This window comes from Crocuta crocuta, unplaced genomic scaffold, assembly GCF_008692635.1.
Source record: "Crocuta crocuta isolate KB4526 unplaced genomic scaffold, BGI_CrCroc_1.0 scaffold97, whole genome shotgun sequence".
Lineage (NCBI taxonomy): Eukaryota > Metazoa > Chordata > Mammalia > Carnivora > Hyaenidae > Crocuta > Crocuta crocuta.
Genome location: NW_027531999.1, coordinates 8,336,723 through 8,353,790, shown reverse-complemented (window position 1 = coordinate 8,353,790; position 17,068 = coordinate 8,336,723). Strand labels below are relative to the sequence as shown.

The window sequence follows — 17,068 nt, the reverse complement described above, 5'->3', positions numbered from 1 at the left end:
AGACTGAAACAGGCTCCAGGCTCTGAGCTGGCAGTCAGCACAGAGCCCGACGCGGGGCTCGAACCCATGAACCGCGAGATCATGACCTAAGTGAAAGTCGGACGCTTAACCGACTAAGGCACCCAGGCACCCCAAAAATCACACAAATTCTTAAGAAAAAAACCAAAACTCACTAAATTCTAAATTGACTCGACCCTGCTCATTGTTCATAGTCACTCTACCCCTTCTTTTCATTCTTAGACTCCTCACCTCTTATTTAGGTGGTAAGCCCCCAGGGTGGACATATGCTACAGTATTTGTGCACTTAGCTGTTTTATACACTTTTAGTGGTGGGCCTTTGGTTGCCTTGTTTCCTCAAATGGAACCATTTTGCCCCCCAGGTCACACCAGTGAGAACAGCATCAGAGTTTTGCAAAATCGCTCTATTATGGCCAAGAAGCACCTTGGAGATGATTCACTCTGTTTCCTTTATTTCATAGGAAATGAGGGAGTGGACTCAGGTCATTGAGTCGAGGGCACGGGATTAGTTGGTGACAGACTCTGGACCAGAGCCCCGTCTTGCTGCAGTTGGGCACGGTTTTCACAGCTCCCTCTCGTCCTGCCAGGGCCACATCTCACCCCTAGGAAGCGGGAATCTCTTATGTCCACTTTTTAGTATTTGCTTTGAAGAGTCTTTGGACAGTCTGTACTGAACAATCAAAGTCGAAACAAAGAGTCCATCTTTTTCAGCTGTGGCCGGTGGCCAGCTAATTGTGGATTGGAAAGAGCAGCCCCAAGCAGAGAGTTACAATGTATGTTTCGAATTTCCTTAGAAATAGTCATTGAAGCTTCTGAAATGTTATTTTTTATTTTATTTTTTTAATTCTTTTTTTTTTTAAGTTGATTTTTGAGAGAGACAGAAAGAAAGCTTGTGTGCCCGAGTGTGCCCTGGAGGGGGGGGGCAGGGGGAGGGACAGAGGGAGACAGGATCCAAAGTGGGTTCTGATGCTGACAGCAGAGAGCCTGATGCAAGGCTCAGACTCAAGAACCACGAGATCATGACCCGAGCTGAAGTCTCACGCTTCACAGACTGCGCCACCCGAGCGCCCCCTATTGTTGTTAGTGGAAACAACATAGAGGACCCAGATTAAAATAGAATTTGGTCTTTTAACTAGCTGAGTTGTCCCTGGACAAACCACACACTTCCCGAGGGATCTCAGGAACTGGAGTTACTGAGAGTTGGTGGGCTTTGAGACCAGGCTTCCGGGAAATTCTGTCACTGCCACAGAACTGCTGAGTTTCTATCAGCAGGTGAATTTACTCAGAACTGGATCTCCTTTGGAAACTGGAATAATAATGCCTACCTGGTTAGGTTGTCAGGAGAATTAAGTGCAACACAAGCCAGGTGTCTTGTATGCTTGGCTTCATGCGGTCACAGCACACTGAAGTTTGGCCGTCTGTAATTGCATTTAGCTATTACATCATGTCATGCACTAGTTGAGCTCTTTAGACAAGAAACCATTACTGAATTCTTCAGTGGAAAGAGGGCTTAAATGTTATTGTCCCATCCACAGTACGGAGAGTCCAAACTGGGGTTGAGACTGGATGGGGTGCGGGTGGGTGAGAGTGGGTTGGTAGCGGCAATCTGGATCTGGCTACTTATATCTTGAAACGAGGATTTGTTTGGAAGATAAAACTACCCTCTGGTAGTTGTGTATAATTAGGTCATTGATTAGTGCCAGTTAACATTATTAACTACCATGCTTTTTGCTTATAAATATGGTGAAGCTGTAAAGACCATAAAGTCCATAGAGTTTGCTAATGAGAAGCTCTTGATGTGTGTCTTGAAATATTGTTTAAAATGGGAATAGCCTGGGGCACTTGGGTGGCTCCGTTGGTTGAGGTTGAGCATCTGACTCTGGATTTCGGCCCAGGTCGTGATCCCAGAGTTGCGGGATTGAGCCCCCATGTCAGGCTTCTTGCTGAGTGTGGAGCCTGCTTGAGATTCTCTCTTTCCTGCTGGCACTTTCTCCTACTTGTGCATGCGCACTCTCTCTCCCTCAAAAAAAAAAAAAAATAAATAAATGGAAGTAGCCAATCTTGCAGGCATTCTTAGAGAATGGTGTTTGTGCAGAAGGAAAATTTAGCAAAGACAGTTTTACAAAATAATAATTAATAAAGTTTTACTTTTAGCCACTGACAAATTAGTTGTAGCCCTCAAGAAGACCGTAGTCCGAAGGAATAAGAGCCGTATTTGGTGGATGACCCTGAGAGTTTGAAAGTGAGAGGGCGTATGTATGTGTTGCTGTCTGCGTGTGTGTTTCAAGGTGAAGCGCTCCAGAATTCTCGTGTGGAATGTAAAAAGAATCCTGGCGTATCTGCATTTTTTTCTATGATTGTTCATGTGTGGCATGGCTTGTTTTTTTTCCCATCTAGGATGTGGAGAAAGAGAAGGAAACCCACAATTACCTCAGCAAAGAGGAAATCAAAGAGAAAGTTCACAAGTACAACTTAGCAGTCACAGACAAGCTGAAGATGACCTTGGTAAGCATCCACAGTACTGTTTACGTTGACATATGTTGAAAGATATAAATTGTTGGTACTGCAGTCTGTATGTTGTAAAATCTCTGAATAGCATGTGCAGACGTTGAATGGTCAAGGTGTGCAGGGCAGTAGGGGCGCCTGGGTGGCTCAGTTGGTTAAGCATCCAATTTCGGCTCAGGTCATGATCTCACGGTTCGTGGGTTCGGGCCCCACATCGGGCTCTGTGCTGACAGCTAGCTCAGAGCCTGGAGCCTGCTTTGGATTCTGTATCTCCCTCTCTGACCCTCCACTGCTCACACTCTCTCTCTTTCTCTCAAAAATAAATAAACGTTTAGAAAAAAAAAAAAAGGTGTGCAGAGCAGTAAAGTGGAGTGTTTTTTGCAGCTTTCAAGGTAAAGTTAAATATCGAAGTATCTCAACATCGGTGAACACTTTACAGTTTTATTGTAAAAGTTTTTGTGACGGCCTCCAAAGGATTTTTAGCATTGAGTAGAAGAATTGCCTATTTAACATGTAGGTGGTAACTCTGATTCTAATAAGGCTTTAGATACATTTTGTCTTGTGTAGATAAGTTTGGAAGTGTCGGGGAAAAGGATTTCATGCCTGTGGCTCCCGAATATAATTTCATGCCTGTGGCTCCCGAAGGTTTCTCTCAGCTGGTTGTTGCGGAAGATGAGGGATGTGGTGCTCAGCTTCCTCGGGCTTCAGCAGTGTGGCACCGAATGCTGACACGTGGGGGGAGTGAGGGTTTAGGAGCAAGGGATGCCCCGGGCCTGGTGACGGGCCTGGTGACGGTGTAGGGAGGGCCAGCAACAAAGCCACAATATTCACGTGCTTCCTGGATTGACGTCTGTGCCTCGTCCTCCCATTTGGGGACTTTCCTTGAGGCACCTGCCATCCCTTTGCCGGTTTCCAGGGCCCTTTTGGACTTGTGCCTGTGAATCTGTTGACTGTGACCTGACAGTTGAGCGAAGGAAGGGGTGACTCATTTAAAACAGGCCCTACGGAGTTCTTTGACCTTTGGGAAGGTGCCTTTATTTATTTATTTTTTAAAAAATAGTTTATTGTCAAGTTGGTTTCCATATGACACCCATGCTCATCCCCACAAGTGCCCTCCTCCGTGCCCATCTCTCCCCTTCCCCTCTCTCCCACCCCCATCAGCCCTCAGTTTGTTCTCAGTATTCAAGGGTCTCTCATGGTTTGCCACCCTCCCTCTCCCCCACTATTTCCCCCCTTCTTCTCCCCCACGGTGGGGAGGAGCCTTTAAATCTAAGTCCTTGTGATGAAGAATCCCTCCCCCGCAGACTCCCCTGGGGGGGAGGGGAGACAGACGACTCCAACTCCCCCAACTTCGTCATTCTAACACTGATATTTCTGTTTTCAAACGCATTTTTCATCAGAGGAGAAATATTCCACTTGCGATGATTCCTTCTTCCCTCCCCATCGTGGAGATTAAAACATGCAGGTTTCCATTCATTTCATAGATAGAAATGTTAAGTGTTGTGTAATACTTTCCACAGGAACGAACAAGCAAATTAGCATTGTAAGTTGATCTTGCCGAAACGAAGAAAAATATGGACCCAAAAGGAGATTTTTTTTGAATGTTTTACTTTAACTGTCTCATTTATATATAACACCTGAAGATTTGCTTTAATAAAACGTTAGAATAAACTTTTTGTAAATATACTGGCTGTAAAAAGAAAAAGTGAAGACCAGACCATTATTACTATTTTTGGCAATGAAGACATAGTAATTCTGCCATCAGGTAAATGCTGAACTCAGCAAGTTGTGTATATAAATATGTGTGATTTTTTTTTTTTGGTATAAAAATTATACCTCAGTAAAACTGTGAGGAAATAGTATATACATGGAGGTATAAATAAGACCAAAAAGACAAATCCTTATAATCTCTAGAGTTCACATTGTAGCTTCTATTTGTTTTACACATCTCGCCGATTGAGGTATGGGAATCACATCATCATGCACCCCATGCCATATGGCATACGTGCCGTGTGCAAAAGTTTCAGAAAAACTGGTAATCAAGCACATACCGTAATAGCCACTGGGAATGAAATAGCTTGTTTGCTTACCATCCACTCTAGGTTCGCTTGGGCGTTTTCAAGACACCCCCCCCCCCCCCGACCTTCCTTGTCTGTGTAATAGCTGGTCATCAGCTGCAGACATGTCCCCCGTGTGCCAGCGCATCTTGGGATCTGGCTTGCCTCTGCTCCAGCGGGTCGTGACCTCTCCAGGGGACCTGGACCTTTCACATGCAGCTTCAGGCACGTCAGTGTCCGACCGGGCTCCCCACAGCAGGGGGAAGCCACATCTGTCCGCCAGACCTTGCCTCTGGAAGGTTGTTGGGGGTGTTACTCTCCTTCTGAGATCATTCCCTTGAGGGCGATCTTTCCTGCAGTTCTGCCATGAGCAGGAAAAACACAGCCGGAGAGAGAAGGCGAGACGCTCTTGCTCTTGCTGGTCTCCTTTCCTTGAATGCCACCGTCCACCCAACTAAGCCTGTGCTTCTCTTCCCACTTCAGAATTCAAATGGGATTTACACTGGCTTCATCAAAGTGCACATGGAACTCTGCAGACCCCCCCAGACGTCTCCGAGCCTCGGAAAGCTTGCTCCTACTAGCAATGGCTGTACAAACACGCTTCACATCAGCAGCATGAACACCGTCGGGGAAGTGATCGAGGCCCTGCTCAAGAAGTTTCTCGTGACCGAGAGCCCTGCCAAGTTTGCACTTTATAAGCGTTGTCACAGGGAAGACCAAGGTACGCTGCCGTGCGTGAGCTGGAAATGCCTCTGCCCTTAAGTCTTTGTCCTTGTTAGCAGAAAGGACACTGCTGGGTGTATGTCCCTCAGTTGTGTCAGAGTCCTGGGACGGCTTCTGGAAGCCATGGTGATCATGGCTGACCCCTAAGGTTTGCTGGTGTTGCATAGTTTTGAGTTGGACGGTTGTGGGTCTGATCTGATGGAGGATTCTGTCATGTGTGCACAGGGGAATGCTTTAATTTGTTTTTTTTGTTTTGTTTTTTTTTGTTTTGTTTTGTTTGATGCTCTTCACGACAACGAAGAATGCCTCTGTGCTTGAAGGCTTCATTAGCACATTCGTTGCACATTTGAGGTGCATCTGAACACGGAGTGGCTTGGCGGCGGGGGGCATGCATTCTCGGAGACTTTGAGGCTGGGGAGGCACACGCATTACTGAATGTTTCAGATGAGATGGGACAGCGTGGGTTCTGTTTCTCTAGTCTGCCACACTGGCCTCTATGCGGGGGCATTTCGGCCCCTAGCTCCCCAAGTCCTATACGCTGGATGAACGGCATTCAGATCTGGGGTCTGCTTGTCTGAATGTGATACCCACATTCAATGGATAGAAAGAGAACGTGAAAGAACAGCATGAAGCTGGACGTAGTAGTTGGGGTCAGGTGCTCGAGCACAGGCCGATCCCAGCGGTAGGTGACTGTGATACTGTGATTCACCAAGTGCCCGATTACACGTGGTAAATTGGTGTGGGCAGTCAACTGCACATGCTGTGCTTTGTGGGGGTAAAGCCGCCAGCAGCCACAGAGGAAAATATATTAACTTGACCCGGGAGAACCTCTTTCGACTGCTTGGGGACGGAACCCAGCTGGCTGCTGGGTGTGCGTGCGCTGTTTTGAGCGCAGACCACCGGCAGAGTATGAAGATGGGTAGGCTGAGATTCCTACCCTCGAGAGGCCCCAGGCCCAGAGGTGTGGAGGTTTGCATCCACAGGGAGATCCGTGCCTGTGGTGCACTTGTAGCCAGAAGTGCCAAAATCATGTGGACACGCTCAGATGGCATTTTATCTCCCCACCTGCTGTGCCTGCCCGCCTGGGGGTGAGCGGCACAGGTGGGCAGTGATAGTGCCCTGTTGGCATAGGAACCTCACTCTGGCATCACGCTGGCAGGATCCTTCAGCACTGCAGGTGGTGCTAGTACCCTCGGGATGGGTGTGTGTGTGTGTGTGTGTGTGTGTGTGTGTGTGTGTGGCAGGAGACGCATACATCTGTGGTCCTGAAGCCACCAGAGCTTGCATCCTGACCCCTTGGTTTATTTGCAGCTGTTAAAATTCTAAATCTGTAGACAGATTTGCTCCGTGCTCCGATTTTGTGTTCTTTGCATGGTATACTTTTACTGTTTCTGAAAAGGGGTTGCACATGCTTTTGTACATGGATTATCTTGCTTTCTGAAAGGAGCAGCAGAATGAATTCTAAGCCCATCTGGGGGCTAAGACCCATTAGAATTCATTCTTGAGAATTCTTTCCTTTTTGATCAAGGCACAGTGTATATCGTGCAGCTGTCTGTACTGGAACTAGTGTAGATTTTATCCCACTGTAGGCTGTTTATGGCGACAGGAAGAGGATGGTGACTGGGGGCTGGGTGACGTGGGCGGTTGCGTTGATCTGGAAGAGGAATGCTAAGCGAGCCGTAGGTGCAGGGAACGGTCCTGTACTCTGTCACATGCCGCTCGTCTCCCTCCCCAGTCTACGCCTGTAAGCTCTCAGACCGGGAACATCCGCTCTTCCTGCGTTTGGTGGCCGGGCCCAGGACGGACACACTTAGTTTTGTTCTTCGTGAACATGAGATCGGAGAGGTAAGTGATGCTTCATTCTTGCTTTACACTGTACAGAGCAGCTGGTCCTGGTTTACTGCTGTAGCCCAGTGACTGTACTTTCACATGGGAGGGGGGCAAAGGGAGAGGCTGTGTGCGCGCCGAGTGTCTGGCTGGCTGAGTCTCTTGGGAGGGGAAGAGCTGGTCTGTGGACCTTACCTTTCTGTGTGTTTTTTGTTTCTTTGTTTGTTTTAAAGTTCTTATTTATTTATTTTTGAGAGAGGGTGGGGACAGGTAGAGAAAATCCCAAACGGGCTCATGCTGTCAGTGTGGAGCCTGCTGCATGGCTTGATTACACAAACCGTGAGATCATGACTTGAGCTGAAAGCAAGACTCAGACACTTAACCGACTGAGCCGCCCAGGCGTCCCTGTGTTCTTCACTTGTCAGAAATAAACCCCAAGTTGGCTTCCAATATAATTGTTGATAGCATCCATTCTCTTGGTGTGTAGTTTTCAGCGGTGGGGGGGAGAGTAAGGAAGGGAAATCTTCCTCCCACTTAAAGAGCCCTTATCCCTCCTTCTACCTCCAAATTGCCCCGATTCGGTTAAACTCTGAAAGTCGACACTCCATGTTTGTCACTAACAAACATCTGCAGGTTTATGTGTTTAAAGAGAAATAAAAGAAAATGGAATTTCCTTACCATGAAAGACCTTTAACTTCCTAGAATCTTTTTTGCCTCAGCCAGAAGATTTAGAAATTATGTTTGTATAAGCATCATTTGCCATTTTCTCTCCAGGGAGGATTGAATTTAGGCTAGTTCAGTTGAAGGAAAAAGCATGTTATATCATTCTTCTAGATCAAATGTCGGCTTTAAAATGATGCTTGAGTAAATCGTGCAAGGCCTGGGTCTCCATCTTCTGTCTGGAACAGGAAATGGAGTGAGTTGTCTGGGTAGAACATCATGTGATGCAATGAGAATAGTTTCCAGGTTAAAAGTTAGGAAACCAGTGGGGCACCTGGGTGGTTCAGTCGGTTAAGTGTCTGACTTGGACTCTGGTCATGATCTCATGGTTCTTGAGTTCGAGCCCCGCATCAGGCTCTGTGCTGACAGCTCAGAGCTTGGAGCCTGATTCTGTGTCTCCCTCTCTTGCTGTCCCTCCCCTGCTTGCTTGCTCTCTCCAAAATAAATAAACATTAAAAAAAAATTTTATAAAAGAAAAGTTAGGAAGCCAAGTCTCAGATTCCTACTGTTCCTCTTGTTAGATTAGGAGCATGAGCTTGTGTAAATCTTCCAGTCTTTTTCAGTCCTCAGTTTTAAAATCTGTAGAGTTCGGGAGTAAAGATTTTGAAAGGTGGTTTTGAGTCACAAATTGAAAATGTATGTAAACATGCCTTGTAAATTATGTTTATATGTCTAAATTGGAACTTTATTTCGGGAGTTTTAGGAAGACAATGCTGTTTCTTTAATTTTTTTTATTTTTAAAGTTGTGTTTATTTTTTTTTTTAATTTATTTTGAGACAGAGTGTGAGCAGGGGTGGGGCAGAGAGACAGGGAGAAAGAGAATCCCAAGCAGGCTCTCTGCTCAGTGCAGAGCCCGAGGATGGGCTCGATCTCACAACTGTGAGACCATGACCTGAGCCAAGATTAAAAGAGGGACACTCAACCCACTGAGCCACCCAGGAGTCCTTTTAAAGATTTTATTTTATTTGTTTTTATTATTTATGTAAAAAATTATTTATTTTTGAGAGAGAGAGGGACTGAGAGAGTGTACACACGAGCAGGAGAGAGGAGTAAAGAGAGGAAGACAAAAGATCCAAAGTGGACTCCATGCTGTCAGCAGAGAGCCTGATGTGCGACTTGAACTCACACATTGTGAGATCATGATCTGAGCTGAAGTCAGACACTTAACCAACTGAGCCACCCAGGTGCCCCCGTTTAATTTTATTAAAGAATTTTTAAACTCCATTTTATCTATTTTAGAGAAAGTGCAAGTAAGGGAGAGGAGAAGAAGAAGAGAAAGAGAGAGAATCCCAAGCAGGCTCCACTCTTAGTGCAGAGCCGACTGCTGGGCTCCCTCTTACAACTGTGAGATCATGACCTGAGTCAGAAATCAAGAGTCAGATGATGGGGCGCCTGGGTGGCTCAGTCGGTTAAGCATCTGACTTTGGCTCAGGTCATGATCTCACCATCTGTGAGTTCGAGCCCCGCATTGGGCTNACCAAAAAAAAAAAAAAAATAAAAAAAAAAAAAAAAGTCAGACGCTTACCTGACTGAACCACCCAGGTGCCCCCCCCTTCTTTTCCTGACAGTGTTGTTGTAATGAGTGGAGTGTGCTAATGTAGGAAGTTTTGTTCTCCTGTTTCATGTTTCTTAATCTCTTTAATAACCAGGTCAGAATCCCTCTTCAAAAAGTCTTCTACCATGTGCCCACTTGGTGGTTTTAGTCCATCTGTTCCCCTTGTAGTAGGTTCTCTCCAGTCTTCTCCCTCCCCACACCCCTGTGAGTTCCCCATCAGAAATTGTTCCAGAACGAGGCAGTGACTCTCAGCAGAAGACCCAAGGCCCCTTTTTGGGGGGGGACAATGTGTTGAAAAACAAACAAAAACTCCCCTGTGATGCCAAGTACCTTTCTTGCCTTTACTGCTTTAATTAAAAAAATAATAATAATAAAAAAAAATAACACCCCATCAGTGTTTTTTTGTGCCTGCGAGATACCAGGTGCTGTTGGGGAAACAGAACTTGAGACTCAAAGGTCAAGAGGCAAAGCTCAAGTAGTGACAGGTGCAGCAGCTGTAGTGTAGGTAAAGTGTAGGCAAGGGAGATACTAAGCAAATCATTGTCAAAATTTTGAAATCTTTTGTGATCATGGCTGTTATTGCTCAGTGAGCACTTCTAATGGGCATAGTTCTGGGTGGGAAGGATGGGAGGAAATTATGGAAGACTTCTTACAGGAAGCGGCATTTAAGCTGAGACTTGAAGGTTGAGTTAGGAGTTCGCCATGCAGAGTAGAGAACGTGTGTGCAGCCTCAGAGGGTAATGTAACGAGTGAGGGCCACAGCATGGCGAGGGGGGTTGGCGGGGTGGGGGGAGGAAGGTGCTAGAGGAGAGGAGTAAGGGTCTTTCAGACTTAGCAAGAGCAAGTGGAAGCCACTGAATGATTCTAGCAGGGGAGGGTCAGGCCTAGATTTCCATTTTGCAGAGTATTCAGGCTCGCTGTTGGGGAACAGAAGGCTAGAGTAAGGAGGCCATGGGCGAGTCTCTCCCAGGGATGGAGAAAAGGGTGGTGGATAAATAGGGGGCAGTAAAGGTAGAGAAAAACAGGCCAGCTGGACAGCTGCTTTCAGAGCTGGTAAGATTGTGGGAGGTGAGGAAGAAGGCAGTGGCAGGGGTGACTCCAGGGAGAGGAAGCGGGTAGTGGAGCCTCTTCAGTCAGGTAAAGAAGGGCCAAATCAGCAGTGAAAGTGTCTGGTGCACTGTGGCCCTTGTGAGAGCCATTGTGGAGGTCAGTGGGAGGAGGGAAGGAGGTGGGTGAGAGTGTGGGAGTTTGCTTGGCTACTATCTGGAGGGCCAGGAGGAGGAGCAGGGGGAAGGGGTGGAGGGCAGGGGCAGGGCTCCGTGGGAGGCCTCCTTAAAACCTTGCAACCTTGTAAAACAGGGCTTTGGAAACGCTGTCCGGAGCGGGGAGGGGCAGCCACACCCCCGCCCGCTCTGGACCAGCATTCCTGAGCTCTGACTTCAACACCTGGCATTTTTTCTTTTGTGTTCTTTCCCAGTGGGAAGCCTTCAGCCTTCCAGAACTGCAGAATTTCTTGCGGATCTTGGACAAGGAGGAAGATGAGCAACTGCAGAACCTGAAGAGGCGCTATGCCGCCTACAGACACAAGCTGGAAGAAGCGCTCGGTGAGGTGTGGAAACCTGACTAACCTTTCCTGCCGCTCGGGAAGGAAAGGCGCATGACCTGTGTACAAGCCTACAAGCCGGCACAAGTGTCTCCTCGCTGGAGGGCTGTCTTCTCGCCCCGTGACGCTAGGGTCTTCCCTCTTTGATCTCTAGATCTAGTTCCCAAAACCTGGTCCCACGGCATCACGCACCTTCGGCATGTTCTGTAAGGGATCCTGCAAGCTTGTTCTGTTACGGCACTGCGGTGTTACCTCTCGGCAAGCTGTGAATCTGTAGTCTCATCTGGAGCCATCTAGACTGCTTCAAAGCATGGACTCTGGGTTTTGTTTTTTTGATTTTTTTTTTTAATTCCTTACTTTCTTTTAGTTACTTTAATTATGTGATGATGTTAAGCTGAAGGATGTGCAAATGATTTTTTAAAAGCTTAACAAGGAATCTATCTGAATACTTGTCCTGTGTCGAAACTACCTGTTTGTTTTTTGTTTTTTTGTTTTTGTTTTTTTGTTTTTGTTTTTTTGTTTTTGTTTTTTAGATTTTGATTTATTAATTCCTTACTTCCTTTTAGTTAAGGAAATTAGGAGATGTTGTGGCGCTGAATGATGTGCAATTTATTTTTTAAAAGCATAACAAGGCATCTATCTGAATACTTGTCCTGTGTTGAAACTACCTGTTTGTTTTTTGTTTTTTTGTTTTTGTTTTTTTGTTTTTGTTTTTGTTTTTAAATGTCAGAGGAAGTGATCCATGTGAACTGTAAGGCACAGGAAGCTAGGAACTCTGAAGGCTTTGTGTGAAGGGTTTTGTAGGAGTTTGACAAAGAAAGTGAAGAGCAAGTTTGGAAGAAGGCAGGAGTGGAAGTTGGGGAGCTCTATAGGAACGTGATTTGGGTGACGAGTTGGTGGTAGGGGAGAAAGATGTATTTGCTGATGAGGTGAACGCATTCAGTTCTGAGATGTTAAACCCATGGTAGTACTGCTTGATTTCCTGGTGAGTCAAGTATAGGAACAGAGCCAAAGAAAGTAGGAGCTAGACCAAAAGGAGGGACTGGGAAGTCTGCAGCTGAGCAGAACATTCCGGCAAGTGGACCTTGCAGACCCAGACAGACAGGAGTCATGCCGCTGGGGCTGCCCTCCCTGTGGACGGTCCAATGCTCTCTTCTCAGGGCGGTGGGACCATTTGCTAACTCTTGTTATGTTGTGGTTCCCCCTCCCCCTCCCCAGCTGTTTTCTGGGTTGAAAAAGAGTCTGGGTGGGGGCCGCTTGGCAGGTAGAGAGCTCAAAGCATACTTTCGTGACAATCAGTCCCCTGTCTCCCCCTTTTCCTCCCTTTCCCGTCCCTTCCTCCTCCTCCATTCTCCCCTCTTTTTTCCTTCCCGCTTCCTCTTACAGTCTGTTCTGACCTAAGGTAGAATAGGGATGTGGATTATATAGACCCAGCGCCATCAGACCCTCCTTCCGTAGGACTGCTTGGCTGTAAGGAGGAGGGTGGCAAGAAAGGCAGCCCCTCCCCCCAGCTGATCACACAAGAGGGGTTCTTTTTGGAAATGCTTTAACAAAAGTGCATGTTCCTACCAACCAAAGAAAGGTGTGTGCAATAGGAACCTTCCTTAAAGCAGGTTAAGTAACCTCAGTTTTGTTTTGTTGCCAGCAGTCAATCTGAAAACAATGGGAAGGGCGCGCTGTGGTTCTTGAGGGGCCTTATAGTCTATTTTTAGTCTAGATGTGTTTTGTTTATAAATTCCCAAGGAATTGTCAACACTTTGGTGACACCTAATGGATTCTTTTTGAAATTCCAAGGTGCTTCATTTCTTTGCCTCTTAAGTGAACTGTGCCTTCGATTGCATTTCGGTTCCCCTCTTGGTGTGGCACTTGTGACTTCTGAGGGAACACCCGTCCTGTTAGAGGCGGGCGTAGGTGGCGGTTATGCCGGGGCCACGCGTGCTACTGAGACAATCATATCTTCCTGCGCTTTTTAAGGAGAGGTGGGGGAGCAGAACTAGCTATAAAACGTGTAGGGCACGTCTTGTTGAATTTTGCATGTAACTTCTTTTTAGTGCATCGATGAGGTTTTAGTGACACTGTCATCCAACACTTTTACCTTTGTTGTTCAGGGAACGCCGTCAGGAGTTTTATACTGGTTTTACTATTCAGACTGTGGCTTGGGTGGGAGTGTGCTGTTATCAACCACCTGGTCTTTTAATCGCCCATCCCGTAAGCTTATAGTTTGTGAAGCTTCTGTTTCTCAGATTAAGACACTGTTAGAACCTAAAGTAGTAGCGGATGGCTATCTGTGGGGGGTGGGGGGATTTTTTTTCCTTTTTTTTTTTTTTTTTTAAACTTGAAGTAGATTGTCTAAAACAGACATCCTTATTGTAGGACCCAGAACCTCGCTCATTGTTGTGCGCACTACCATTTGCAATTTGGAAGACTTGCTGTGTTGAAATTCCGTCCGTACGCAGCTCTTTGAATACTGATGTTTTCTCCCAAACAGTGGGTCCCGCAGCAGCATTTTCGTGGGTGAAAGAAGAAAGGCCACCAAGGCCAAAGAGTTAAAAAAAATCATTGTACAAATTCTAACGTTAAACTGAGCTTTGCTGTAATATTGTTTTCTCTGCAGCATGCGATGGTACAGGAATGTTGTTAAATGAAGGGCGGAGTACTACGGGGGAGCATTTTAAATCGCAGAAGTAAAAAAGTTATAATATTTATAATTTTGATGAGTTTATTTTTATAGGGAAGGTTTTTCTTCCCTACAGTTTCTGGAATGGCAAATTGTTTCCATTATTAAAAGTCGAAGTTTTTAGCTGATGCCTGTTCGTGTGTTTTTATTTATGGCTCATAACATGGCAGGTAAAAGAAGGGCGGGGGAGCGGGGCCAGCTGCTCCTGCGGATCCGGAGGGAGGACCCGTGCGGAAATGCAGTGATTTATCAGGTTTGAGTGGGGCACGTTGGGTCTCATAAGTGTTGTGTTTCCTTGGTCTTTGCCTCAATGATTCGCGAGTTTGAGCCCCGGGTCGGAGCCTGCTGGGGATTCACTGTCTCCGTCTCTCTCTGCCCTTCTTGGCTCACATGCATGCGTTCTTGCTCTCTCTCAAGAAAAAAACAAAACAAAAAAAAACAAGACACAAAAGCATAGAAATTAATTTTGTTCATTCTTTGTTCACTTACTGTGTTTCTCTCCTTGAAACAGACCACTTTTAACATTAAAAGCACTTGTGTTTTTCTGTCAGCATGACTGTCTCACGCGGTATGGTGGGATGGTGCGTGGTTTGGTGGCTGGTGGGGACTGGGTGATGTGCTCTGGGTGTGGACCTCCCTGCCCGCTCTAGGCAAGTGTTTTTTTCTGCTGCACTGCCCCCTAGAGGCGTTGGTGAAGTAGGAGCAAGGCCGCACCCACTGGTGAGGGGGAAACATTTCAAGTACCATAGTTGATATATAAGTGAAAATATTATGAGGGAAAATGATGGCTGGGGTGCTGGGGTGGCTCAGTCGAGCGTCAGACTTGATTTCGGCTCAGGTCATGAGCCCAGGGTTGTGGGATTGAGGCCTGCGTTGGGCTCTGTGCCGAGCCTGCTTAAGATTCTCTTTCTCCCTCTTCCCCTCTCCCCTGCTCGTGTTCTCTCTCAAATAAGAAGATGATGGCTTCAAATAAAGGGGCTTTTTTGATGAAATATCCAAAGGAATCTAGCTTAGGGGTTCAGCCTAGGTTACGACCTGAAGTGCAGGGGGAATTTTTTTGAAACTTTTATCTTAAAGGGAGTTAGCTTCCTGCACTAGGCTTCCCCCGCTCCCCCCCCCCCCCCGAATTAGTTACCTACCAATTGATTACTTGTTTAAATTTTCTTATTTTGAAAAATCCTCAAGAACTGTAAATACTCCCATTTTGTGTTTGAAAGAAGGGGGAGGGGTAGGTTAAGCCTCCATCTCTTGGTTTCAGCTCAGGTCATTATCCCATGGTTCGTGAGTTTGAGCCCCACTTTGGGTTCTATGCTGACAGTGCAGAGCCTGCTCGGGATTCTCTCTCTGCCCCTCACCTGCTGCAGTCGTGCATGCAAGTGCTCTCTCTTTCTCTCTCTCAAAAATAAACATTAAAAAATAAAAAGAACAGAAGGGGGAAAGTCACTATACTATAATAGCAAATTGAAACAAAGTGTTTATAATGTGTCAGGCGTTATACTAAAAACCCTTAATATGAATGAATGAACTCCTCTTCTCTGTGAGGTGGGTGTTGACAACATTCCCATTTTACAGACGAAGAACTGCACTGAGGTCCCGCAACTTGCCCAGGGCTACTCTGAGTGAGAGGCAGAGCTGTCTGGCCTCTCCAGTCTTCCCGTAAGTTCTATCCAGTTTTTCAGTTCAACTGCCAATTAGAAGCCTCTTATTTTGCTTGTAGTGGGCAATTCCTCGGATCGCAGGCACGCCCTGGTGCAGTTGGGATTTGTGGGAAATGAAAGGACAGCCTTGAGGTCAGTGTGCTTTTGCCTCCTTTGTTGTTGTGCATTTAGCATTCCATTGAGGGGATTATAAGTTACACAGAATGAACCAGCTACCTGTGTTTTCATTTGCAGGTTCTGTTGTGCGCCAGAGACTGACAGGGCAGGTAGCCAGCCCTGCATTCTCACTGCAATTAGTACAGTAATTCCCTGGAACCCAGAAGAATAGCTTCAGGGAGAATCTCCGGTTCCCCTTGGCAATTGCTGGAGCTTTACTCCCCCATCAAGGATAGATGAGCCTCTCCAAAGGAACCCGGGAAACTAAGTATTCTTCAAAGTCTTTAAAGCACACTCTTGTCTGGTGCGAATCACCACATGCCCAATTAAGTGTGCAGAAGATCAGGGCTGTACAAGGATGAGAGGAGGAAATGGGGGAGGGGTGGGAGTGGGCAGCCTTAAATAACAGCCTTCAGGTGAAATGTCATCTGCAGGGTGGTTTTTTGTTTTGGTTGGGTGTTTTGGTTGGTGCCTTTGGGTTTCATTTTGCTTTTTGGCAGACCTTTCCCTATAATTCTACAAGGTGAGAATGGCAGGGTAGAGGATGGACCCTTTTGATCTTAAATAACAGTTTTCAAAGACTCTTAGGACTCCTGTTTGGCTGAGGTAGCACTTGGCAGCAGCTGAACCCCAAAAGCTCCACTCGGCAGCAGGAAGGTTGGAATTTTTAAATGTTTACACACAAATAGCAGAACACCAGGGCTCTTTGTAACCTCAAAGGATGTTGGGGTTTTGGCTTTGTTTTTGGAACGGACTTATTTTAACCAGAGTAGTTCCTTTGGATCTTTGTAAATGAGTCTTACCTTTAATGCATCTTTAATGGCTCAGACTGGGGGTGTTTGCAGCCTCGCCTTGTTTTTACCACCTTTCCTGGCAAGAGGGATTAATTAAATGCTGTTGTGTTTCCTCTTCTCTGAAGTGGAGTTCTAAGGGGCTTTACTCTCCAGAGCTTTCTGATTTTCAGGTGCAATTAAGATTTGCTTAAATTCTAGGAATTCTGGAGCAGCAAACGTACGGTACCAATCTGAATTACTGTGGCAGGTAGGAAGGCAACAGCTTAAATTCAGATGTTTGATTCTGAGCTGTATGTAAATGGTGTCTTCAGATTCTTTTCAAAATGGCAAACCTTTCAAATATTTTTTCTTGCATGTGTACTCTCTCAAGAAAAATGTTGAGACTCCATGATTTTTAGGTAAACTCAGGCATATCTAATGCCATGTCAATAAAAGATGCTCGTCTGAGAATATAAGGGCAGCTACCGTGATCAGGGAACTTAGGTGTCAGCTTTCAGAAAATTCCAAGTTCCAGTGTCTGTCTGTCTTCTGGATGAACTGTTTTTTAAAGTTCATTTAAATATTTATTTATTTGGAGAGAGAGAGAGAGAGAGAGAGAGCGCGCGTGCGAGCAGAAGAGAGAATCCCGAGCTAGGTTTGAACCCATGACCTGTAAGATCATGACCTGAGCCAAAATCAAGAGTCGGATGCCTAAACTGACTGAACCACCCAGGTGTAACCCCCCCGCCCCAAAACACAACACTTAATATCGTTGACACAGTGTCACATTAGTTTC

At 46.1% G+C, this 17,068-nt stretch overlaps 1 protein-coding gene across 1 annotated transcript in view; it reads left to right on the top strand.

The window, feature by feature from the left end:
* RASSF3 (Ras association domain family member 3) overlaps window positions 1–11,456 on the top strand; it is a 72,805-nt gene extending 61,349 nt beyond the window's left edge. Inside the window, exons 2-5 of the mRNA XM_077775231.1 lie at window positions 2,416–2,523; window positions 5,064–5,301; window positions 7,039–7,148; window positions 10,883–11,456. Of these exons, the coding sequence (XP_077631357.1) occupies window positions 2,416–2,523; window positions 5,064–5,301; window positions 7,039–7,148; window positions 10,883–11,032 (606 nt within the window). The 3' untranslated portion in view covers window positions 11,033–11,456. The remainder of the gene's footprint in view (window positions 1–2,415; window positions 2,524–5,063; window positions 5,302–7,038; window positions 7,149–10,882) is intronic.
* The last annotated feature ends 5,612 nt before the right edge of the window (window positions 11,457–17,068 follow it).